The sequence below is a fragment of the Gobio gobio genome (assembly GCF_949357685.1).
Source record: "Gobio gobio genome assembly, chromosome: 21".
NCBI lineage: Eukaryota > Metazoa > Chordata > Actinopteri > Cypriniformes > Gobionidae > Gobio > Gobio gobio.
In genome coordinates, this window is record NC_137117.1 from 31,202,946 (window position 1) to 31,228,588 (window position 25,643).

The window sequence follows — 25,643 nt, forward strand, 5'->3', positions numbered from 1 at the left end:
CTCTACCACATTGGGCTGCCATGTTGGGTGTGAAGAGTTACTTCCCCATCACCCTCATGCACACTTCCTCTTGATGTTTTAGCTTGCGTTTCCTCATTGCAGTGAACAGCTTTTCCTCAATCCCAGGCTGGCACTCGATCTTGTAGAGACACTCAGGGGTTTGTTGTTGGTTTTGCCAGAGGCCGTGGAAGTTTATAAGACTGTGGTTGTGTGTCTGTGTGTATGAATGTTTGGATTTTAAAACGCTCCCCATGCATGTGAATATTACCGTGCTCTCTGAAGTTGTCAAATAACACAAAAGCCTTTTGTTTTAATACTGTGCGGTTCTCTTTCCCTTCCTCAACACACACATGTACAGTATGTTTGTGTGTCTATTGTGATGGCATTAGAGATGTTCGGTATGCAGTGGGACAGGGCCTCTCTATTTAGGACAGCTGGCCCAAATGTAATTGGAAAAGAATTATGGCTTAGGCCTTTTAGTGAATTAAAAATAACCTCTGAATTGAGAAGGTCATATGGGGGAGGAGAGGAGAGTTTAAACATACCACCCCACTCTCTCTTCCATGCTGTCGATAACTACAGAAAATCATTGACTTTTCTCCCAGTTTGAGAGTGCCCCTATTATGCTATTTTAAAGGTTCCTAATTTTGTTTTGGATGTCTCCTACAACAGGTTTACATGCATCAGAGGTCAAAAAACACAAATTTTCTCATAATATACATTGCACAAGCATCACCACATTTTTCAATGATTCTCAAACGACTCGTCGGATGACTCAGTCTCTTTAAATCCCTCCTTTCCGTGAGCCTGATGGCCCAATCTGTTGTGATTGTCTACTGCTTACAGCGCTTGTCGGAAGCTAAACACCCATCATAGCTGAACTTCAGCTCCGGAGGCTTCCTCAGTCCTCAGCGATTGTACACACTGTAAAAACAGTAACGAGGACATTGATTTTACCATATGTATCCAAGCGTGAGTCCGATGATGGAACATTGGTAGTTATTGAATAACTGGGTAACTAGTTAGCAGGACGTTTCTCAGTGATACACAACTCATTTTGAGGTACATTATGAGATGTTGCAACTGTAATTCCTCACCATCAGCATTAACAAGTGTACGTCCGTCAACACACCCATGTGCATATTTCGAATTTATTGCGGTACATATGCGGGAACTCTATCAATAACGGTGCATAGCTGAGGTCTAACGTGAATGACTGATGTAACATTGAAGTTTGTAAAACAAATACTCCATCCTTTATCTTTAAGTAGTAAGAACGACAGACAATCTGCATTAATAGACACAGTTTTAGGTAATAGTGGCCCACAGCAGCTTAGCAGAAGTATTTCAGCAGTAAGACGTGAATTAGCCGGAAACTTACATAATATTAGGGCTGTAATCAACCAAAGAATATCTTGTTCGACTGAAGTCCTGATATTTTCGACTAAAAATTACGTTAGAAAAAAAAAAGTTAAATTAATTAGCTGCGCACTGTGCGCAGTACTTGGTGGCCTCGTTGTCTGCCTAAATTAATTATAAATAAACATAAAAAACTAGAAGGCTATTTGCAGTATATTAAATAGTTTTTGACATTTTTATTTTGGACTGAAATGAGTCTGAGTCTGTCGGCTCTGACAGCGTTGCATCACTTGCACCTGCGCAATATCATAGCCTATGATTTCCGAAAATATAGTAACTGTTACTATATATAGAACTTTTGAGGAATATGCAACATAATTTAGAGAATTGTTTTTGTCATATGTATTATAATAACTGACAGAAACTATCATTTCAGCCGCTCTGTGCAGCTCGAACATAGGATCAGCGCAGCTTCGCCAACATAGGTGGGCATTATGCAAATATCTAATCTAGTGACGTTGAACCGTAACGCAGTTTGATCCGAATTACAGACGACTCATATAGGCGGTTTAGAGATTCTTTCTTTTGGGAGATAATAACTTTATTTATTGTGCACTTTCCACTTTACAACTTTGTAGAACCTTTACATTCACAAACAGCTATATTACACAATGTATGAAAGGGAATATTCGAAAAAATTAAATCTTACATGAAATCTTCACTTTATTTGTAATGTGATACTCATCCAAATTGTACTCCAAATCGTAAAATGTCTATTGATCCACAGACTACTGGTAAACTCAATACATCTGTTGAGATATGGTGGTCATTTCAATGAATTTAAAAAAATAAACAAAATAAAAAGTGGACAGATTACACAAATGTGAGTAAAACGTGTTTTTTTTTAATGAGTTTATAAGTTCACAGGGCCACAACTATCAAAGTGCATAAACAATAATGGAAGAAGCACCCTTTAACTGTGGTTGGTTTACACATTTGTTTATTTGGGTTACTCTCAGGCTAATCCGGTCTCTATGTGTGCTTGTGGTGGCAGAAATCAAACTACTCCCATATCATGTGATGTATCACAATGGCCTAACACTCTTCGGTTCCCTGCATCTCTTTTACCTGGGGCACGTTCAAGCTCAAACCGTTGTGCAGCGTTTTGATACGGTTTCATGGAAACGGTGTGCAACGGGTTTGAGATACGTTTTCTCTTGTATGGTGGTTGTGTCAAAAATGTCAGCCCAATCAGCAGCAACATGTATACTAACCGTGCGGTGTTAAAGAGACAGCTCGCACAATGGGTCCATAAAAATACTATACATATTTATATATTTGCTATTGTATTGTGCACTGACACTTTCATAAACTATACAATATATAGCACAACAGTGATCAGCAATAATGATAAGACTAATACTCACAATAAAAATAATAAGGTCATATAGATCATAACACAGGAGGTAAAAAGTGGATTATCCTTCACCTGAAGTGTTTGTCTTTTCATCCTGAAATGAGAGGCAAATGTTGGATCACAATAATTAGGAACCACAGTTTCCTCAAATCCCTTCACTCTATTGGGATGTTCTCTTTTATTCTGGACGGCAAGGGCAGTGACTGTAACATCGAGCATATTTTGCAGTATTAAACATGTATTTATACCAATTTCATCAGGCTCTGAAAATTCTTCAAAAAGAACACAAATAATGGCCTTCTCAGCTGCCATAGTTGCAACTCTTGGGTTATCAGAACAGGATGTTCAACGCAACACCGTTCCTGTTTAAAAAAACGTTTTGCAACGCTTTGTCGGGGATGAACGCAACCCTGCTCTTTTACCTCATTATCGCCACTCACCAGCCCTGTGCCAAGACATCTAGACTCTGAATTGGTGGGATCAGGTCACATGCTCACTGATATCCCCCAGTCTTCTGATTGGCTGCTTTAGGTGAAAGGAGTCTTGGCCTCTTTTAAAGGTGGATTGAGAGTGGAACAGAGGTGGGTAGATTAGCCAAAAATTTTACTCAGGTACAAATATAACTACTTCTAAAAGTAACTACTCAAGTAAAAGTAATAATGTTAATAATTACTTGAGTGAGCGTAACAAATTATCCAATGAGAAAACTGCTCAAGTAGCTAGTTACTGTGTGTATTTGCTTGTATCTTCTGTCTTGAACACAGTCTTACTGAATTGTCCTGTTGAATTTCAACAATAATTGGCTCTCAAGGTATTTACAATTCAGTCTTGGGGCCCTATCTTGCACCCAGCGCAATTGACTTTGTACACCGACGCATGTGTCATTCCTATTTTGCACCCGCGCAAAGCGCGCTTTTCCCTCCACAGAAGCACGCCGCTAAACTAGTGAATGAACTTGCGCTACCTGGGCGGTTCAGCGCAAAAAAGGAGGCGTGTTCCGGCGCAAACAATCCCTGGTGCTATTTTGCTGTTCCATTAAACAATTGCGCCACTGACCAGAAAAAACCTAGTCTAAAGTCAGTGGCGCGTTGCGCGTTGTTCATTATGCTATTTTAAGGGCGCATGCTTGACCATAATGTATAGCTTGCACAACGCGCATACACTTTGCTCATGTAATCTACACAGATGCAACAGTTATTTTTGCAAATCATAAATTGTTACACTAAAAAATATTAACACATGAGATGACGGAAATCATTGTGGTGTGCCACGAAGATGTGAAAAAATAGGCATAAATCTAGCTTACAAATGATTCGGGCTAATTGTAGTCTAATAATTAAGGAGACCTGTTTGCCCAATAGTGGCAACTTCTGGCAAGACATATATGTATATAAGGACATCTAACAAATTGGTTTGTCCGTCAAGAACCAGGAAAAAAAATCGGTGAGGGTGGACGCAGCGATGTCCTCTGCTGGCGTCAGGTCCTGAGTAGAGGCAGATCCACCTCCCGTTACACGGCATGCCCGATTGATGCTGGCAAGCTTGGACTTTCCCCGTCTTCTGATGTCATTGTAGCGCTTGCGGCACTGGTGCGACGTCCTGGGGATGCCAGCTGATGAAACAATTGTGGCTATTTCCTCCCACGCCTGTTTAACCGACGCTATTTTGGGTGGGTTTCTCCCATCCCCATACAACACAACTTCTCTGTCTTTCACTGCTCTTACAAGAACATCAGTCTCCTCGGCTGTGAACCGCTCCTGGCGTGCGCCTGGTAAATACGCCATAATAATAGCAATCCATAATGGAACTTGCGCACCTGCTTTTACAGGGAATGTTGGATGACGCTCTGATTGGTTTATTCACGTTACGCCCAAACCACACCTATGAATAATGAAGCTACTTCAGACCAACCCATTTTAGATTTGCGCCGGGCGCAAGAGCCATTTATCCCGCCGGGAAAATAGCAACAGCGCCGAGACCCGCCCACAAAGTTACTTGCGCTTCGCGCTTTGACCCTTGCGTTTCAGATCGTTAAAATAGGGCCCTTGATCTTTTAGCTGTGAGCAGGAGTTTCTCACAGGCTGCAGATGCTAGGATGGCCGTGTTTACCTTGAGAGACATCTTCTTGACTTGTGGAAAGGAATGTAATGCATCCATACCTCCAGTTGAGGGACATGAAAGATACCTCTCCTGCCTGTGAGAGTTCTGTCTTCATGGAAGAAATTCAAAGAAGTCATCTTCATCCGACTGGCTGCTGTTAGAGAGGGCATCATTTTCCATGTTGGTCTCCAATTGAGTTTTAATGTAGTCAAGTCCTCTGTCAAGACTGTGTCAACTGCATTTAAAATGCAACTCTACTACTAATTAAAAAAAAGAGAAGACAAATCTTATCTCAAGGTCAAAAAATTACTTTTGAATTGACACATATAGAAGTATTACCAGCTGTCAAGATGTTCTGCTCTGTTGTCCAGGAGGTTCTGAATTTTGGAAGCATGTTGCTGTAGCAATCAGCTCTCTTTCCTCGATGACTTATCCAAAACATTTCAGGATTCCTTCTTTTGGGGCTATTAGGAGGGGCTGACAGGTTGACTCCAGCCTCTTCAGCTTGTCCAGCAATTGGTAAAGATTTGGCAGCAGAAAACCCATATGGACAGATGATTCATCTTGGAGTATTTTGACGGCCATTGCAACAGGCCTCATTACAGCAGCGTTCTCAGCCAAAAATCCCCCTTCAGATGGATTCAGCGGAGCCTGCACAATGAAACACAAATAGTTAATAATAATAATAATAGTAATACTAATATTGTAGATTAGCTGTGTGATAATAGAGTACACACACACAGATTATAAACATTCAAATATCTTTTAAATGCTTACATGTCTCGCAGCTTACATTTATTATCTTTAATAAATATATACATTTCGGATTGCTTGTTCTCCTGCTTCCTTCTGGATGCGCACCACCCTTTCTACAGCAAGGAACAGTGAGTTCCAGTGGGTCTGATTGGGTCGCAGGAACGGAAATGTACACTCCCGTTCCACAGTTTCAAAAGTCAAGGCTGACTGTCATGATTATGAGTTCCTATTCAGTCTGTTATTCTGGCATGGGCTGCGTTTCCCAAAAGCATTGTAAGCCTAAGTTTATCGTAGAGACCATTGGTGGCAATTGTTTTACGATCGACGATGCTTTTGGGAAACGCAGCCCTGCTTGTTTTATTCCACAGTACACTGCATTTTGCAAATGCTGACTGTGCTGTTGTGGTATCAACAGTAATAATAAGATTGAGAAGATGGCATGCACACTTCTGATGTCTGGGATGTTGGTGTTTAAGAGCAGGCCTGAGTCCTCTTCACCTCTCAGTCAATTTCATCTTCAAGGATGGAGTCTTCCTCCTCCTGTGCATCCTGTACTTCATCTTCTTTCTCCTGCCCATATACTCAAAAGGCCATCAAAAAGTTTGAGCCACTATCTGTAGTCGTCATCGTAATCTTTCCTCTACTTTCATACTCTTGAGTTTATTTCCTGTAAAGCAGTAGCAATGACATCAAACGTGTGTGAAACTGTCATATGTCTGCAAACCAAGACTGCCGAACATCTCTCTAAAGATATTTTGTCAATCCAATGGCAGGTGACCTCCAAGTAACTGTGCTGCCTGGCTGACCAGCAGTCTGCTGCAGTAAAGACAATAAACATCATTTAATATCTTGACAAGTGCACTTTTCATATTTTCGTATGCATCCTGTGTTTTGAGGTGTAATGTTTTCCTTGCCGTGACTGTGTACTGAGGTTGCAAGGTTTCTATAAGTTTCTTAAATGATGGTAATTCTTCCATGACAGAAAATGTCTGGTTGCCTTCACAGATAAAATTGACCAACAGTTTGTCAACTACTGCCTGCTTTACTCTTGTGACGGAAAAGGTATCATACACCCGGCGCAATGCGGCGCCAGGCAAGTGTTTTTTGCTAGTTTCAGCCTGATGCAGTTATCATTTTCACATCCAGTGCCACGTTGTTTAAATAGCAAATGCACTCGTGCCCATCTGTTCGCCCATCGGCGTGCTGGTCTGAAAACGAGGTGTGTTTCAGGCGCATTGTTGGCGCGTTGATATTTTAATGCAAATGAAATCAACTGCGCCATTGACCAAAAAAAAACCTGGTCTAAAGTCACTGGCGCAGTATTTTGTGTGTTATTTAAAGGGGGCGTTAGTAATATGCGTCTATATGTGGGTGCCCAAAGCGTGTACACTCTGCTTATTACACACACAGGGCAGCAGCACGCAAACATTTTTAAATATTAAAAATTAAAGGATTCCTCTCTGGAGAAGCGTTCAGTCTTTCCGCTCGCAAATTCCGCCATGTAAATAGCGAATACGCCATGGTGCGAGCACAACTGCCGTTTATCGCAGGTTACACACAAAACACACCCATGACTCATTAAGAGACTAGGTACAACCCTTTTGGACCATGCGCCTGGTTTTTACGTTGTTAAACCAGCAAAAGTGAATTCGGACACGCCCTAAGTGCACCTGTGCCATGCGCTTCAGACCATGATTGTTAAAATAGGACCCATTATGGTTGGCCCATTCTTTGAATGAGGTTCATCAAACGCTGTTGATAGGACAGTTCTAGGGCACTGTGTATGAATGCAAGATGTCATAAATGCTGCTCAGTTTGCATAATTTTGATGTATATGAAATGTGCAGACGTTTGGAATAAACATTTCAGTGTGTGTTGTTTCTAGAGCTATCATATTCATTAGTAACGGGAGGAACGTCACTAAATGTTGCGATTCTAGCAATGTAAAAGTAGATTTCTGTAATTAAAAATTAACTTGAGTATGAGTATGGTATGGCCAGTTAAACCTACTTTTGAAAAGTACATTTGTTTTAAAAAGTTACTCAAGTTAATGAGTACCACCTCTGCTAATATTTGTTTGTTTGTCAGAAGATTATGATGTGGGGTTGTTTAGATGGACCGCTTATGACCTCATGACCACGTGCATGATAATTTCCAAACTCATGTCACCAGATGTAGAGGATTCCCTGCGTGTGTGTGTGTGTGTGTGTGTGTTTCTGCACAGGGTTTGGTATTTACTCTAACATGTATCAGTACACAGGCCCTGTCCCGGCAGACCGCGAGTCTCCGATGACGCGGAGCGAGACGTCCCCCAGCCGCGCCCAGCATCCCTCCCCCACACAGAAACCCAACACCTGCTGCTTCTGCTGGTGCTGCTGCTGTAGCTGCTCATGGTACGACCCACTCACCTGCCTCTGTCTCAACATGGTACATTCCACTCATCACCGCTGCTAGTCTTACATTCCACCTCCATTCCTTCACAGAGATTATATTCACCTTCATATAGAGTGCTGCAGTAATCTTGTAGGCCAACTGGAAGTTTGCATCACCCTGCTTCCCTCAACAAAACCCCAATAGGATTTTTCCATTGACTTTTGGATTATTGCAGAAAACAAGCTCTGTGACCAACAAAAGTTTATGATTCTTACAATCTTCACAAATGAACACAACTTCTGGGAATTTTTGAATCGCCAGAAGTAAAGAGTTAAACATAGGCTATAAACAAACATACACTACGACCACATTCACAGCTTCCAAAAAGTCTTTAAGTCTTTATATAAAAAACATTTCCCCTGGAAGTTTGAGTTAGAATAGTTTGCAATAGTGAATACACTGCAATGGTTTGTAAATGGACTAGTGTGTAGATGAGTTTACCTTTTCAGTGGGATTGTTTAAAGCAGTGGTTCCCAACCATGTTCCTGGAGGACCCCCAACAGTGCACATTTTGGATGTGTCCTTTGTCTGACACAGCCACATCAGGTCTTGGAGTAGCTACTAATGAGCTGATGACCTGAATCAGGTGTGTTTGATTGAGGAGACATGCAAAATGTGCACTGTTGGGGGGTCCTCCAGGAACGTGGTTGGGAACCACTGGTTTAAAGGGTTACTTCAGCGATTTAGCATTAAGCTTTGTATCAGTAGAAACCCGGTAGTATATTCGAATGATCGTGCCTCATATCCCCCTGAGACGAGAGATTTATGTATTTTATGTCTGGAAAAAAGCCTCCGATGTCGCAAATATCATAATTTTGCGTCATCAGAGGCTTTTTTTGGCCAGAGGCTAGAGACTACAGCCAGTAGTAGGAGCTAGTTCCGCATGTTTTCAACCCGCCCATAGGGGTGGGATCTCACTCACAGAATGTAAATGCGCACGGCCACATGGACATTGATAACGGAGCGTTGCGGAGCAAAGTGAGTGTCTTCAATGAATTTCTTTGAAAGTTAAGCGTCCATAGGCATGAACTGAAAACGCGCCAGACTGGACACGCACCGTGAATGACTGTGCGGCCGTGAATGAATGACAATGCGGCCGTAAATTAATGAAATCGTTTCGGTTTAAAATTAGCAGGGGTTAATTTCGGGGCGGGTTGCTTGAATTGTGGATTCATGAAAACACAACAAAACGGTACAATGACAAACTCACTTAAATAGGCACATTTCGCTTTGAAACCAAATCTTCCGCTATCATCTGGTCTGTCAGCTCCTCACTCTCTGACGAATGAAATCTGACTCCTGCTGTGTTTGTGCTGCGACACGCATTCGGCTCGTGCTGTATTGAGCAGACACGTTCAGTTTTTAATTGCAGTGTCTGTACTCTAACTGAACTAAATGATTTTATTACTATAAAAATCAAAACGACGGCGGGGTGGAGCCGCGGTTGGCAAGAGATGTAAGTGGTAGGCGTGGCTTTGGGAGTGGCATCGTATGGCAGCGAAGCAAGTGCATTCTGGCAGTTGTTGTCTTTCATCCACGTGTGCCAAAAAAACATTTTCTGGCTTTTTTCTGTCTAGAAGGCACCAACTTCTAAAATAATTTCACATTTCTACTACATAATTGACCCAATTTAAATACACATAATTGCTTGGTTTTTGGACTACAAAAATATGTCATCCCTAGATCATCTCAGTCCCACCACTCAGCATTGTTGCATGAACAAGATGAACCACTTCTTCGGTGCACGTTATCCTAAAGAAATCAAATGTTTGTTTTCATAATATTCGATCAAACTGTAATAACTTGTCTTTACTGCTGGTTGGGGGAAAATAACATTAACCAATAATAGCATAATCTGCTTTTTACAGTACAATCAAATCCCTTTGCGAAATCAATCCTGCGTTATTTCCGGCCAAATATTCAGTTTCACTTGAAACTAAGCCAAATTTATGAAGCGCTCCCTTCTACTGTCATATCAAGAAGATCCCTCATCACCAGTTATTTTTATATGTGTGTGCTTATTTGATATGTATGCCAGCATGATGAATGATATGTGTTTGTGAGTGCAGGTGAATACATGCTTCTGCTTCATTAATTTTAGTGTGAGTGAAATTCAAGTGTACTGTGATTCAAGAGAATACATGTGGTTAAGATCGCTCTCGTTTCACCAGAAGCCCTGGAGGAAATGGAAGCCATATTCACACCCACACACCTTTCACACATTTATTCACTCGCACTCATTCTTCAAGCACACCTGCTGCACATAAACATTAGTAGGGATCGTTGAGCTCCAAACTCTGGTATCTTCTAAATGACAGAGCTTCATTAGAGCTGCTTCTGTAGATACATCAGAAACCGATTCCTTTTAGTGATTCAAAAAGCCTTGCACAATCAGTGTGATCTAACCGATTGTCAAAGAATGACTCATATGAACTGGTTCTTTTTTTAGTATTTCAAAGCCATATTGTGCAGCCAGTGTAGTCCAACGATTTCCGTACAAATGACTTTTATGTTCCAGTTCTTTTTAGTGATTCAAAACCATAGTGCAACCAGTGTGGTCCAATCGATTCATTAACAAATTACTCTTATGAACAGATTCTTTTCAGTGATTCAAAGCCATACAGCCAGTGTAGTCCAACCGATTACCAAATGAATGACTCTTATGAACCATTTAGTGATCCAAAACCAGACATTAATTAACCTGGTTCTTTCTTTTTAGTGAACTTATCTTATGAACCAGTTATTTTTAGCAATTCAAAACCATACAGCATGACCAGTGTTGTCCAGCTGAGTCCCAAACAAATGACTCTCATTAACAGGTTCTTTTAAGTGATTTGTACTTCAACTCATTCCTGAAATGACTCTTATTAAGCGGTTACTTTTGGTGATTCAAAACAATACCGGTAGTCTAACAAGTTCCTGAACAAATTACTCTTATGAACCAGTTCTTTTTAGTAATTTAAATTGTAAATGTAATTAGTTTAATCCAACTCTCGAAACAACTGACTCTTAGGAACCGGTATTTTTTAGTGATTTAAATCCAAAAGGTGTGACTAGAGAAACATGAGACAAAGGCTTTTGTCTAGGCTTTTTCAATTTACCAATTTACCTGAGCCCGTTGTATGCGTGTAGGTTGTGTTGTTTTGTTCAGGCAATGCTGTTATTTCTCAATGCCGTTTTACCACCTTCTAGTCTCACTGTTAGGAGTGAAGATGACAAGCGCGGGCGGAGGAAAGCCCAGGAGACAAAGCTGGAGCCCTTTCCATGTGAAACTTGGTGAGAGCACACACTCACACACAGTTACACATTGCCATACACATACAATCCCATATTTTTATCATGAGGGTTTAGCTCTTTCTCTTAACCAAGTCATCATGGATTATTATGTTTATTAGGATATGAATGTGCCTAATGCCGCTCTCTCTGTCTCTCAGCCCCAAACCGACGATGGAGGAGATTAAACAGTGGGCGCAGTCTTTCGATAAGCTGATGAAGAACCCGGCCGGCCGGAACAAGTTCCGTGAGTTCCTGCGGACGGAGTACAGCGAGGAGAACATGCTCTTCTGGCTGGCCTGCGAAGACCTGAAGAAGGAGATCAATAAGAGTGCCATCGAGGAGAAGACGCGTTTGATCTACGAAGACTACATCTCGATCCTCTCACCCAAAGAGGTACACACACACACCCTAGCACAATGGTTCTGTGTAAACTTCTTTGCTGTCATTATAGCAGACATTTGATCCTGTAAGCATGTCTGTGAGAGGGTGCATATTCTGAAATCATTGTTCTTTTAAGCTTCTTATTTGTGTACTTTTGATGAAAAAAAGGTACCTTTGATGGAAAAAAGATCCACATACAATCAAAGTCTTTGTTGCAAAAACAGCCCCGTATCACACAACGGGATGTTTAACGCTGTTTTGTAGATGAGCAAAGTCTGCTCTTTCACACATGACAATGAAAATGTGTTAACAGGCCAGGTTGTAAAGGTGTGAATGTGTGTGGACTGGAGTTTGTGGAAAAATTGTTATATTTCTAAAATATAGAAGTTCTCTAATTCTAATGAAACCCTTTAAGGAAATCCAGGAATGTACTTATTTAGAGAAATTCATAAATAAAGCAAGTTTCAATAAAAATGCATGACATTTTCTGTTGGTTTGGTTTAGGGTTTGTATATAGTAATTCCAATTAAAAGATTTGATAGTTGGGGACTTATATGTTGTCTGTGGTGAAGTGAGTTTTTCACCCATCTCTAATGAATATATACTATATATAGAGCAGAGGTTCTCTGGGGCCCACTAGGGGGCCTTAGCAAATTTCAAAGGGGACCGCAGGATGAACTAAATTAAAAGTGCCGTGTGTAATTTTTTTTTTGACTGTACTAAAGCCCAAAAATACCATAATATGTTTGCAGAAATTTAGGAATATTCTTTTTTCTCTCTCAGAAAAACAGTGTTACAGCAACTTATTCTTTGAAATGTGAATTACGTGTCGGAATGTCTGTTTTTGTTTTTGTGTGTGTGATCCCGCCCACTGCCAATTTACCCAATAGTATTTCGCCACCCCGTGTTACCAGTTGGCAAAAAACAGTGTAATTGTAGCCACGAAAGCCACAGGTTCTACCCGACCTGGAAAGCCTCATCATCCATCCAAAAAGCTCTATGACCAGAGGCATATTAAAACCATTAAAAATCCACTCATCAACTTACAGTGTAAGGCTTGTTGCGCTCGTTCCTGTTGTGCCTCTTTCTACTCTTATTCATTTTACTATCCTTATAATTATATGCACCTTTTCAGGGCAGATGGTTTACAAACTACAAAGCTGTCCCAGTGACAAGCTGTTGTACCCCTAAAAGCAACATTTTTGCACATTTATGGGGGGCCTTCAGCTATTGTTTTGCCAATATGGGGGACTTCAAGTTAAACAGGCCGAGAACCACTGATATAGAGAGAAAGAGGCAGTTCTGCGGGTTGTGTCAGGGCGCTATACTAATCTAGTAGGCTATGTTATCCTGCTACAATAGATTCATTTAAAAGACAATAGCATATTTTCATGATTACAAATAAATATATATGTACCTCTTTTCTAATCAGCTACCGAATACAATGTCCATAAAAAGTCTAGTCTGCAGTAACTGCAATGGAAAGATTGGCGGCTGTTCTTTATCACCTCTGTCTCGCCTCTTCTTTGTGGAATGTAGATTTCAGCCTCTGTGCAGGGCTGTGATTGGCTGCGTTGTGACCATTGAGAAGCTTCTTAAAAAACAAAACTTATTTGGAAGCTTGACTTGAACTTCACACCACTAAATTTAGAAAAAGTAAACGTTTCAGAGATCATGTGTGACAAAGAAACGAAGCGTGAAGGAATTCTGCCAGATGTATGATTGAAGCCTAATGTTTTATAAGGCTCATTTCCTGAGATACAGGCCTCTAGCACCATATGTGGCAGTCGATCCTGCTTTCTATTAGGAGCTGTTTATGTTTTGTCTTATGTCGGTGTGAGACGGTGGGATGTGCATGTACTGTACACACTTGTTGTGTTGACATGTTAAATGTAACTTTTTTCTTTTTCCATTATCTGAGTCAGAACTCACACCTTCAAACTCGTCCAAAAAGTACTTTCTATAAGTAAATTAAATAGCAAAGGTTTGAGCAAAGGAAGTTATAAATTGATCCCTGCTGGACGCTCTACTGTAAAGCGGTTATATAAATAGGCCATAGAGTGCAAGAAGGAGCGAGTGAGTTCGGATGGATGGGCTTTGTTTTGCCCTGAGCTAGTTCCAGTACTCGTACACTCTTGAGTGTCTAGAATGAAAATGAAAGGAATCATTGCATAGAGTCATGGAAGAAAGGAAACTAGAGAGGTCAGTGTAGTAATAGTCTCAGTTCATGGACTTGCGGTGTACAGGTACAAACTTTGAGAGGTTCATAGGATTGAATTTTGAAAAGATATTCAAGATATTTTGAGGTACACTACCATTCAAAAGATTTTTTTGAAGTCTGATGATTTGATTTTATTCATTTAATGTGAAATATTATTACAATTTAAAATAACTGTTTTATATTTGAATACAACCCCAATTCCAGAAAAGGTTTTCTAAAATGGAGTGTAACCTTGTTTGCAAGTGCTATTCACACTAACTCCGCCCAAAAATGCCTGGTTGGCCCAAACAAGATTAAAAAGATTTTCCAATGTCTTCAGTGGCGTAGTCAGTAGAGCGTAAGGCTCATGGAACTAGGTTTTGACGCGATCGACCCGGGTTCGAATCCGCCTTTTGCAGAGCTCGCTCTTCTCCCTTTTCCCATCACAATTACTTTCAATAGAAATTAAGAAAATTTTCTTAAAGTGGAAATAAAGTGCCTAACGAAACATTTAATAATAATTAAAAAAAAGCATTTATTGGGTAGGGTTAGGGGTAGGTGTATGGAAGGCTTTTATTGTCCTATTAAGGAGGCATCCATTTAATAATTTTAATAAATATAATCATTTACACTGTTATTATTGCATCCTGTTAATGTACAACAATACTGCGGTGCAAATAGTATGTATCTGCCAAAATAAAGTATAAATAGCATCTAATTACTATTTACACATATTGCAAAGAACGTCCGGTTACGTATGTAACCCTCGTTCCCTGAGGAGGGAACGGAGACGTACGTTAGTGACTAACGAATGGGGGTTTCGCTTAGAAGCCAATCATCTTCATCGTATTCAACAGCGCCCAATGGCAGTGCCAATGCCATGGGCATGCGGAATTTGCATGCGTAACTCCGCCCCACCTCGTGGGTATATAAGGAAGTACGCTGCGAACATCGCATTATGTTACTGCTGCAGGAGCCAAGACTGAACTCCTCGCGTTCCAGGCAGCACAGCTGACGTGGCTAAGGAAACGTACGTCTCCGTTCCCTCCTCAGGGAACGAGGGTTACATACGTAACCGGACGTTCCCTTTCGTTCAGTCACTACGACGTACGTTAGTGACTAACGAATGGGGGAACCTGTAAAACAGCGCCACTCAGCTGTCATCCAGTGCCCTGCGTAAGTGTGAGATCCCGCCACTTAAGGCCCTAGGACTCCCACTTATCACAGGATTACCAAGGTACACTGGGAAGCATATCCCAGTGAGGGAATGCCAAGATGCCTACCGTAGGGAGGACTTGGAGAATACACATATGACCCGCTGAGGGTTGCATATGGAAGATCTCTAGGGTACCAGCCGAAGGTGGATTTTTAACCCTAGGGGTGGCAGGGACTTGCCAAGGGAAAGACACCTGCTCACTGAGGAGGCTTATGGTGGGAATACTCGTGTGGGGGTCGCCGGAGGGGAACCATGCACACGGAGCACCTGGCCGGACATGAGGGTCTGGGCTCGAAAGGGCAGACTGAACTGATGTCGGCGTCGACAGTGCTGGAGGAGCTCAGGGCTCTCGGGGAGCTCACCTGAGGAAAATATCGCACGTATCCAGTCATGGGAGTGGAATGGCGAGCAAGCGAAGACACCTGAGCCTGGCCCATTACCGGCCACCCGTAGGGGCGAGTACATAGTCGGACACTGGCTCCACTCGGAGATTGTAGAATCTGGCGAATGTGTTGGGTGTCGCCCAGCCTGCAGCTCTGCAGATGTCTGTTAGCGAGGCGCCATGCGCTAGAGCCCAAGAGGAGGCCACACTCCGGGTGGAGTGTGCCCTCCCACCAAGGGGACATGGTCGGCCTTGCTGCTGGTATGCCAAAACAATGGTGTCCACTATCCAGTGAGACAGCCTCTGCTTTGAGAGAGCGCTTCCCTTCCGCTCTCCACCATAACAGACAAAGAGCTGGTCTGAGGTCCTGAAACACTGCGTCATGTCTACGTAGGCGCGGAGAGCGCGTACTGGACAGAGCAATGCCAAGGCTGGGTCTGCCTCCTCCAAGGCAGCGCTTGCAGGTTCACCACCTGATCTCTGGAACGGAGTGGTAGGAACCTTGGGCACATATCCGAGCCGGGGTCTCAGGATCACGTGAGAGTTAGCCGGCCCGAACTCAAGGCACGCTTCGTCAACCGAAAATGCTTGCAGGTCCCCGACCCTCTTAAGCGAGGCCAATGCGGTCAGCAGAGCCGTCTTCATAGACAAGAGCTTAATCTCGGCCGACCGCAAAGGCTCAAGGGAGGCCTCTACAGAGCACTTAAGACTACTGAGAGGTCCCAAGAGGGAACGAGAGGAGAGCGAGGAAGATTCAGTCTCCTCGCCCCCCTCAGGAACCTGATGATCAGGTCGTGCTGCTACTTACCTTATTGTCTCCCAGGAGATCGTGGTAGGCAGATGTTGCGGCCACGTACACTTAAGGGTGGAAGGAGACAGCCTTCGTCCCACCCCCTCCTGGAGAAACGAAGCACAGACCCGATCGGGCATTTCCAGGGGTCTTCCTGGCGGGAAGAGCACCATGTGACGAAGAGGTCCCACTTCAACGCATGGAGGTGTCATGTAGACTCTGCCCTAGCGGAAGTGATGGTAGCGACCACCGCAGGTGGAGGCTACTCAAACCAGCCGCGTCCCGTCCAGAAGCCACACGTGGAGCTTCCAGAACGCTGGACGCGGGTGCCAAAAGGTGCCCCGTCTCTGAGTGAGGAGTCTCAGAGGAATAGGCCAGGGAGAGGCTGTCGCAAGGAGTAGCAGTTCTGAGAACCAGGTCCGGCCGTGCCAATGGGGCGACCAACATGACCTGCTCCTTGTCCTCCCTGATCTTGCACAGTACCTGTGCGAGAAGGCTCACTGGGGGAAACGCAAAATTGCGTAGCCCCGACAACCAGCTGTGCGCCAGTGCATCCGTGCCGACCAAAGGTCAGGGAATAATACAGGGAGCAATGGGAAGAGTCCTGGGAGGCAACAGGACTACCTGTGCGTCGCCGAACCGTTCCCATATCAGCTGGACCGTCTGGGGATGGAGTCACCATTCTCCAGGAAGTGGCTGAAGCCGTGAGCTCGTAGGCTGCACGGTTCAGGACTCCCGGGATGTGGACAGCATGAAGGGACCTCAGATGCTTCTGACTCCAAAAAACGAGATGGCGGGCGAGTTGAGACATACGGCGGGAGCGTAGACCGCCCGGCCGTGTCGTCCGTCCTGACTAGTACATGTTGACCCTTCAGCAACGCTCGGAAGCGGTGCAGGGCGAACCGTACTGCCAGCAACTCGAGGCAATTGACATGCAGAAGGCGCTGGGGTCCTATCCAGGAGCCCGCGGCTGCTTGTCCATTGCACATGGCACCCCAGCCCATGGATGACGCATCTGTTGATACAACAAGATGCCTGGAAACTCGTTCTAAGGACACTCCGGTCCGTAGAAAACTGAGGTTCGACCACGGGGAGAGAGTCTGTAAGCAGGCCCGAGTCACTTGAACCCGGAGCGTGCCAGACCGCCATGCCCATCTCGGGACTCGATCGCGTAGCCAGTGCTGAAGCGGTCTCATATGAAGCAATCTGAGCGGCGTTACCGCGGCTGCAGATGCCATATGCCCCAGGAGCCTCTGAAACCATTCAGTGGAACCGCACTCTTGCCCTCGACTTGTCGAAGGGAAGTCAGCAGAGATTGCGCGCGCTTGCTCGAAAGCAGCGCGCACATGGCGACCGAGTCGATCCATACCGAGAAAAGAGATCCTCTGCGCGAGGCAAAGTTTGCTCTTCTCCCAGTTGACCCGAAGGCCCAGACGGGCTAGGTGATGGAGCACCAAATCTCTGTGTCCGCAAACCTGCTCTCGAGAGTGACCCAGTATGAGCCAGTCGTCGAGGTAATTCAGGATGCGAACCCCGTGCTGCCGAAGGGGCGCAAGGGCTGCCTCGGCAATCTTCGTAAAGACGCGAGGGGACAGAGATAGCCCGAATGGTAGAACTGCGTACTGATATGCCCGCCCCTCGAAAGCAAACCGTAGGAACGGTCTGTGTCGAGGTAGAATGGAGACATGGAAGTAGGCGTCCTTCAGGTCGATCGCTGCAACCAATCGACTGGACGAACGCTTTCGAAAAGGCGTTTCGCTGTCAACATCTTGAACGGAAACCGGTGGAGGTAACGGTTCAAGACGCGCAGGTCCAGGATCGGTCAAGCCCACCGGTCTTTTTGGGTACAATGAAGTACGGGCTGTAACACCCGGAATTCACCTCGGTTGGAGGGACAGGTTCGATCGCACCCTTCGCCAGTAGGGTGGCAACCTCCGTTCGCATGACGGGGGCATTAGCCCCAATCATAGTGGAACGGACTCCCCGAAAGCGGGGAGGAACCTGCGCGAACTGAATCGCGTAGCCGCACCTGACTGTCTTCGCGACCCAGCGGGACAGCCCTGGAATCTGAAGCCAGGCTCCCAGGAACTGCACCAGCGGGGTCAATCGGACTACAGGTGTACCCGGAGTGGGGCAGCGATGCAGCGTTACCGACCCGGACAAGGGAGGCTGTTGGGCGTCCCGGTGTGGGGGTGCGGTTAACGGCTGCGTCCTGACAGAGGAGACCAGGGAAGGACGCGCGTTCCACTGGGGTCTGCTCTGCCAGGAGGCTGGCGACAGAGAGGGATGCGAGTGGCGGGACCCGTGGGTGGCGCGCACTGTCATCACCGGTCTCTGGGTTCTCAGAGACAGGAACATGAGTTCTTCCCAAGCGCTGCTAGCCCGGGGGCCAGCAGCGGAAGGATTTTCCCCCGGCCCTCCACCGGGGGAAGGAGAGGCCCTGCTACCATCCCCTGGGAAGAACTGGAACCCATCTCTGAGTTGTCCACTTCCAGCGTGGCGTTTAACCAGGCTGGGGAGCGGACTGGGCGTCATCCTCAACCACCTCCACGGCGCGGCCCGGGTGAAGGCTGCTGCTGGGGCCGGGCGGGAGGAGGGAGGGCGCCCTCGGCGGCGAGCGGACTGAGGCGACTGAGCCGGCGGCTGGTGCAGCAGCTGGCCGCCGGGGCAGTACGTGTTACAGCCTCAGTCTGCTCTGGGGCGGCCGAGAACTGTTGGGCGCAGTTCCCAGCCGCGCCGCCGAAGAGGCCAGCCTGGGATATGGGTGAGTTGAGGGGGCGGGCCCACTCAACGTCCTCCAAATCACCAGGTAAGGCCAGGTGTTCTCCCGGACCACAGCTGTGGACATCTCCCGACCCAGGGAGCGTGTGGCCACCTTCACCGCCCGGGGGCGGGATCAATCGCGGCACGCAGCTCAATGAAGAGCCCTGGGTCGGCTCCACCCTTGTGCATGTGCAACGGGGCGGCGGCCTGCCCGTAGCTCTGCAGGACCACGCCACCGAAGTAGACGAGCCCACAGGCTTTGGGAGGGTGCTTAGGACAGCCACACCACGCCACGTCAAGCCCTCTGTGGACACCGTAGTGCGCAACAGAGAGTTCAACAGTGGGGGTGAGGGGGCCCCAGTGTACCCTAGGCCGCGGACCCATCAAGGGCAGAGAAGGTGGAGGAGGCCACCAAACGATCGCGGGAAGCACGGGGACTTCCAGGACCGCGTGATCTCCTCATGCACCTCGGGAGCGAAAGGCATTGGGGGCGGGGCCCAACAGCTGTCGGGTGCCGTCCCCAAAAACCAATCGCGCAACCACGAGCACTCGCGACTGGGCGGAGTTCCACACCAGCGCGAGACTCGCGGCTGCCCGAGATAACATGGCTGTCAACCTTAGGTCGGATCAGGCAGCGCTGACACACCCGGAGGCGGAGCACAACTCCTAATCGTCATCCCCAAAGGACTCCAGCCCACCTTGGGATGCGGCGATCGACATCTCACTGCTATCTGGAGCGTGAACGAAACGAACGAGGCGTCAGAGACGGGCCGCTGTTTCAGTCCAACACTCGCGGGTTTAAGCAATGTGCAAGAGGGGGCGTGGCCCGAGGAATGATCGTCGGGGTTCTTAATACCACGGCACCGCACTCAGGTCACCCTGGCCACCAGCCAAAGTACCGCCTCACTCGGAGACGGTAGATTGGGGTGTGGCAGAGGGGACTCTCTCTCCTCACGGAGATCACTGAGTCTCGACCGCAACATCGCGATGGTCACGTTCCCGCAGTGGGAACATGACGCATCCACAAACACTGCCCGAACGTGCTGAAGCCCAAACACATCGAGCAGTGAATGTGCCCATAGACAGCAACGGAGATCGATCGCACCCGGAAGTGCACGGGCGAACCGTCTTGAAAAAGACGTGCCACGCGCAAGCTCTTTTTGTGAGAGGAAAGCTCTGCAGAGTGCCGAAGCGCCCAGGGAAACACACACACAGCTGTTGCAGATCACTGCACAGATCAGCAGGCAGGCAGCATGAGATCGCTGGAACGCGCCGTAACACCAACACCCTGGAGAACCGCTGGTCTCTCGAAGACTGAAGAGAAGACTTCAGAATTCAGGCTTGTAGGAGTGAAGAGATCCTCTTGGCTCCAAAGCAGAAACATAATGCGATGTTCGCAGCGTACTTCCTTATATACCCACGAGGTGGGGCGGAGTTACGCATGCAAATTCCGCATGCCCATGGCATTGGCACTGCCATTGGGCGCTGTTGAATACGATGAAGATGATTGGCTTCTAAGCGAAACCCCCATTCGTTAGTCACTAACGTACGTCGTAGTGACTGAACGAAAGGGAACTGCTAATTATACATGGTGTAAATGGAATATATCACTATTTTCACTTAGTGTGAATAGCATCTATTTGCCGCTGCTTTTGTAAAATGCAATACAATCAAGAAACTCTGATTTGTTAATTCTCTTATATAATATTTATTTAACTTCCAAAAGTGCAAAGAAAAAAATGTCAATGTTTTCACGGGCCGAATTAATTCTATTTTGTAAATATAAACCAATTTTGATTTCGATGGCTGCAACACACTCCAAAAAAGTTGGGGCAGAAGAATAATAAAAGTGAAAAGATTATGTAAATATATAAGTCTTGAAACATTCACAATTAGCTGGTGGATTGGTAATAGGTGAAGGTAGCATGATTGGGTATAAAAGGAACATCCACCAAAGACTGTATTTGCAAGCAAAGATGGGTCAGGGGTCATCAAATTTCAAAAGAACATGATTTATTTGAAATAGAAATATTTATTTCTTTAAACCTTTATTTTAAAAATGTTTGATAAATTTAATGTATCCTTGCTAAATAAAAGTATTTAAAAAAATCTTTCTGACCCCAAATTTTTGTATGGTAGTGTAGTTAGTAAAATAAAATATATAGTTTTTTTGTGAAGACTGATGTGTCATTTTTTCTACATTATACTACTCTATAGGTTATCTTTTTCCACTGGGGGTTATCTTGGTTAATGTTCTTATTTGCATATTTATGCCGCTAAAAAAAGACTAGTAGAACACAACCTGTATCTCTATGAATTGATTTTACAAATAATTATGCAGTGATCATGAATGACAGGAAAAGTATCGAGAATTCATTGGTCAAAGGGTGATAGGAGAAGTGTTTGATGTCACTGTTCAACATTTTTTATGTTTTCCTCAGATGCTGAAACATGTAAATGTAAATGTTTCTGCGACAAAGTGCATTAATATTTATTGAGGTAAGCGTAGTTTAGTTTCTGATTCATACGGTATTCGAATCGGTTAAATTAAAAAATCTGAAACATTGTTTAACCCAGGCTTAAAAGGCATTAACCCAAATCCTAAACTCTGACCTTCTTAACCATGATTATTAGTTACTTATTATTATTATTCTTCCTTTTTTAAAAGCATTGCATTTTAATATTATCCTGATGTTGCTCAGCATTCTCAATGCTCTTTCTCTGTCTTGAAGGTGAGCCTGGACTCTCGCGTGAGGGAAGTGATCAACAGGAGGATGCAGGATCCCACCCCTCACATATTCGAGGATGCACAGCTGCAGATCTACACCCTCATGCACAGAGACTCCTACCCACGATTCCTCAACTCCTCCGTCTACAGATCACTGGTGCAGGGGGGGTCGCGCTCCTCGTCCGAGTCATAGACCCCCGACCCCCATCCTCTTTCTCATTCTCTCCATCCGATTTCTCTCCATCTCGCTCATTGCACAGCCACTCGAGGAGAAAGTACTCCTTTTTTTGTGTCGTCACGGTTGGATTATCATTATTGTTTTTGCTTAGTCCATGTTCCTCTCTCTTTTTTGAGGGAATCCCACATTTCTTCTGAACCTGCACAGACTGAAACTGGAAGACACAGGGTTGAAAATGCAGTTTTCATTTCCTTTACCCCCCCCCCCTTCGTTCCAGCATCAACTACTGATTTTCATAGCCATCTTGTTTTTTCTACTACTTGTATCACCTGATGTCTCTAGTTGAAGAGAGCTGAGGGCCTCTGCAATAACATACACTGGAGTGGCCTGACCGATCTGCTCCTCTCTCCTCACCCTGACCTGTCCACTGTCTCTGTGCGCTGATTGGCTCTTTGAGGCGAGGGGTCGAGAGGTGATTGGTGGCATGATCGTAAAAGAGAGGGACAGCACTTTTTCCAGGTGCTAAACAAATAGGGACAAAAATACCCACACACTATTTTGAATGCAAATCAATTTCCAGGCCCAGGCGGAATCTGCTGACCTTTTCTGCACTGATTTTGAGGGAAAATCTGCGGAATTCATTTCAAATGGTACAATAAATAAAAGTGTTATTTGAAAAAAAAAAGCATTATCGACTCAGCCGAAACATAAAATTGAGGTGCATTTCATTTTGTAAATGTTTCAAATTTCTGCATATAACAGATTTCGTTTGGGCCTGTTGATTTCAGATATCAACCACATAGGAGAGCGAGGAGGACCGCCGATTTTAGAGATAGTAAATAAAAAATAAAAACATGAGAGAGATGAGAGAATGCCATGGTCTTATAATTAGACTGGTCACTCACATTTTAAAAGTTTCTTTTGAATGTTATTTATTTTTAATTTTGTTAAACTGTGACCTGCTTTGTTTTTCTTGTACAAATATTAAAGAAAATCTGGAACATATCAGCGACATACCGAGCAAACTGTTAGTTCAACCGAGCTCAATCGCGCTGTATCTCTCTCTCTCTCTGCTCTCGCTGGGTGTTTGAGCGCGGGAGTGTTTCTGAGGTTGTGTGGTGTGAAAAAGGCGCCTTCTGTAGGCAGTTTCAGGTACTGCAGTTCTGCAAGCTATTTCCCTTCAGTCAGAAAGGCAGCATAAAATCAAAAATTACTTAATTTAACTACTTTATTGGTTAGTGCACGTCATTCCACATAGTTAGTCTTTGTAAATGTAAAAACTTGCTCCACCTCTGAAACAACTTTCTAAAATGATGGCAAACTTAAAATGCAGTAATGTAATCCCTAATTTATGTTGTTGTAATAAAAGTTACAGCAATAATAGTGAATAACGGCGCATTTGAATTTAAGTATTACTATTGGAAATCATTTTAACATCTTGCTTTTTGCCTTATCGAGTCATTGCAGTGTTTTTCGGTCTGTTTTTACACACAATGTACGTCAGCATTATTTGTCAGAATAAGAAAAAGTATTTTATAGTATTGTACAGGAACCTTTAAAAAAACAAGCCATTAGCTGCTGTAAAATCCATTCTTAAAGTCCTCTCGAGCACACAGATTCCACTGGTCCAGTACACTTCATGTATTCATGTTTAATAGTTACGTCTGCACTTGTGCTTCAACTCATTTCCTTTACAGATGCCTTCAACAGCCTCTGAACCCACTTGTTATTAAAGGGATGGTACACCCAAAAATGAAAATTCAGATCGTTTATTCACCCAAACCCGTACGAGTTTCGTTCATCTTCGGAACACAAATGAACGTATAAACATTGACAGCAAACATGAACAGAAGCTCAAACGTTCTGCATAACACATGAGAATGAACCTCATTGGTTCTCGCACGTCAAGCGAACATGCTTCCGTTTACCGTAAATGATGCGCGAGTTGATGAATGTTTATATGAAATTCAATCTGTTCATCATGTAAAGTGATCGAGTCTCTTCAGAAAATTTAGACTAAACTGCTCAATTCATATGGATTAGTTTTACGATCTCTCTATGAACTTTTTAAAGCGTCAAAGTGGTAGTTGTACGACCTCACTCGTACGAATTTATTCGATTTTTACTTGCCCAATTCGCCCCTAAGCCTACTCGTCACTTCGGTTTAGACAAATCGTACGAATTTAAACGAGTGAGGTCATACAAATTCGTACAATTTAGCCACCTCGTACAAATTGGTCGTGAGATAGCATGGGAACGACACGGGGGTGAGTAAATGATGTCAGAATTGTCATTTTTGGGTGAAGTATCCCTTTAAGAAAATAGTAGGAATATCGGAGAGTAACCGGTTTGATTGATGTTAACACTGTGAGCTGTGACACCACTCCAAACGTATGCATCACTAAATATTTCATAATGTGAATCTGAAACCAACCAGTACTGTGCGAGTGGGTACACGATAATATAGTTTTGTTATGGAGTTGGTCTTTTTATATCAGCACTGATCTGAAAATCTGGCGTTCGTATTTCCCCTAAACATTCTCCTTCCTTGAGCAGTTGTTTTGGTTTGATCAAATAAGTCTTAATATCATATCTTTCATTTCACATTGAAATGAGGTAAATCATCCACATCCGCCTGGTACTTCCTGGTACTTTCAGGATTTGGTTCTTTGTAAATATATATACAGTACGTACAGCAAATAAATGTATATTGAATTACAGACTCTAGTGGTGAGATTTCAAGAGTCATGTGGAAATTTTGAGGAACTTCATGTACTGTAGTACCAAAAAAAGAAAAAACGACTGATGCCTTTATTTTTTTTCCTCATCAGTTGTGCATGAAGATGTACATTTTGGAATATGTGTGTAAAATATGTGTGTATATGGTTATATATGTACATGAACATATATTTAGTATTGCTCCTATTGTCCGACACGATGTGACCAGTCTAACTTAAGCCAGATAGAGTGAGTGAGTGAGTGTGCGTGTGAGAGTGTGTGTAATAAAAGTTAAGTGAACTTTCGTAAGACAATAGGAGAGAGATGTCAATGTCATTGCGGCCTTTGACAGTAACACTCAATTACACAGGGACGTGCACAGTTACACAAAGCTCTTTAAAGACATGGTCAATGAGGGAAGCTTGCTGGTAGACCTCTTAAAATTTCACACCACTTGCACTTTGCGTTCACACTGAAAGCGATTTAGAGGTCACTGTACTGTATCAGCTGATCAAATGAGCACCACTGTTCGCTCCTATTGGTTGTCACTGTTCATTTGCATAATGTTAAACTGTCACTCACGTCAACTCAAATTTCCCAATCGCATTGAATGTAGCTTCAGATAGCTTTGCAAATCGCTTTCAGTGTGAACACGTTGTAACCAATGCAATGCAACAAATGTTCCCAAAAACTGAGAAGCTGATCATTTTCATGATATGGCCGAAATTAGAATTCTATACTATTTTGTCAAAATAATTTAAAAGATAAAACACTAAAATGAATTGGTTAAATGATACAAGTGAATTTAGGCATCACAACATTAAAATGTACAGTATGAAAAGTGGATATTCATTTATGGATATTTGGTGCCAGAGATTAACATTATTCAGTGATATGAAATTATTAGCATTTTAAAGATCAATCTACACTCAAAAAAAGCATACAT

At 44.1% G+C, this 25,643-nt stretch overlaps 1 protein-coding gene across 6 annotated transcripts in view; it reads left to right on the forward strand.

Moving 5' to 3' along the window:
• The window catches only part of rgs19 (regulator of G protein signaling 19), a 52,179-nt gene extending 27,170 nt beyond the window's left edge, over positions 1–25,009 (forward strand). For 4 of the 6 annotated variants that reach the window (XM_079801984.1, XM_079801982.1, XM_079801985.1 and 1 more), the window contains 4 exons: positions 7,886–8,025; positions 11,270–11,341; positions 11,500–11,734; positions 21,806–24,764. In XM_079801984.1, coding sequence (XP_079658110.1) covers positions 7,886–8,025; positions 11,270–11,341; positions 11,500–11,734; positions 21,806–21,994 — 636 coding nt within the window. In that variant the 3' untranslated portion in view covers positions 21,995–24,764. Of the gene's footprint in view, positions 1–7,885; positions 8,026–11,269; positions 11,342–11,499; positions 11,735–21,805 lie in introns of all 6 variants that reach the window. The other 2 variants (XM_079801983.1, XM_079801987.1) reach the window with 2 other exon arrangements.
• The last annotated feature ends 634 nt before the right edge of the window (positions 25,010–25,643 follow it).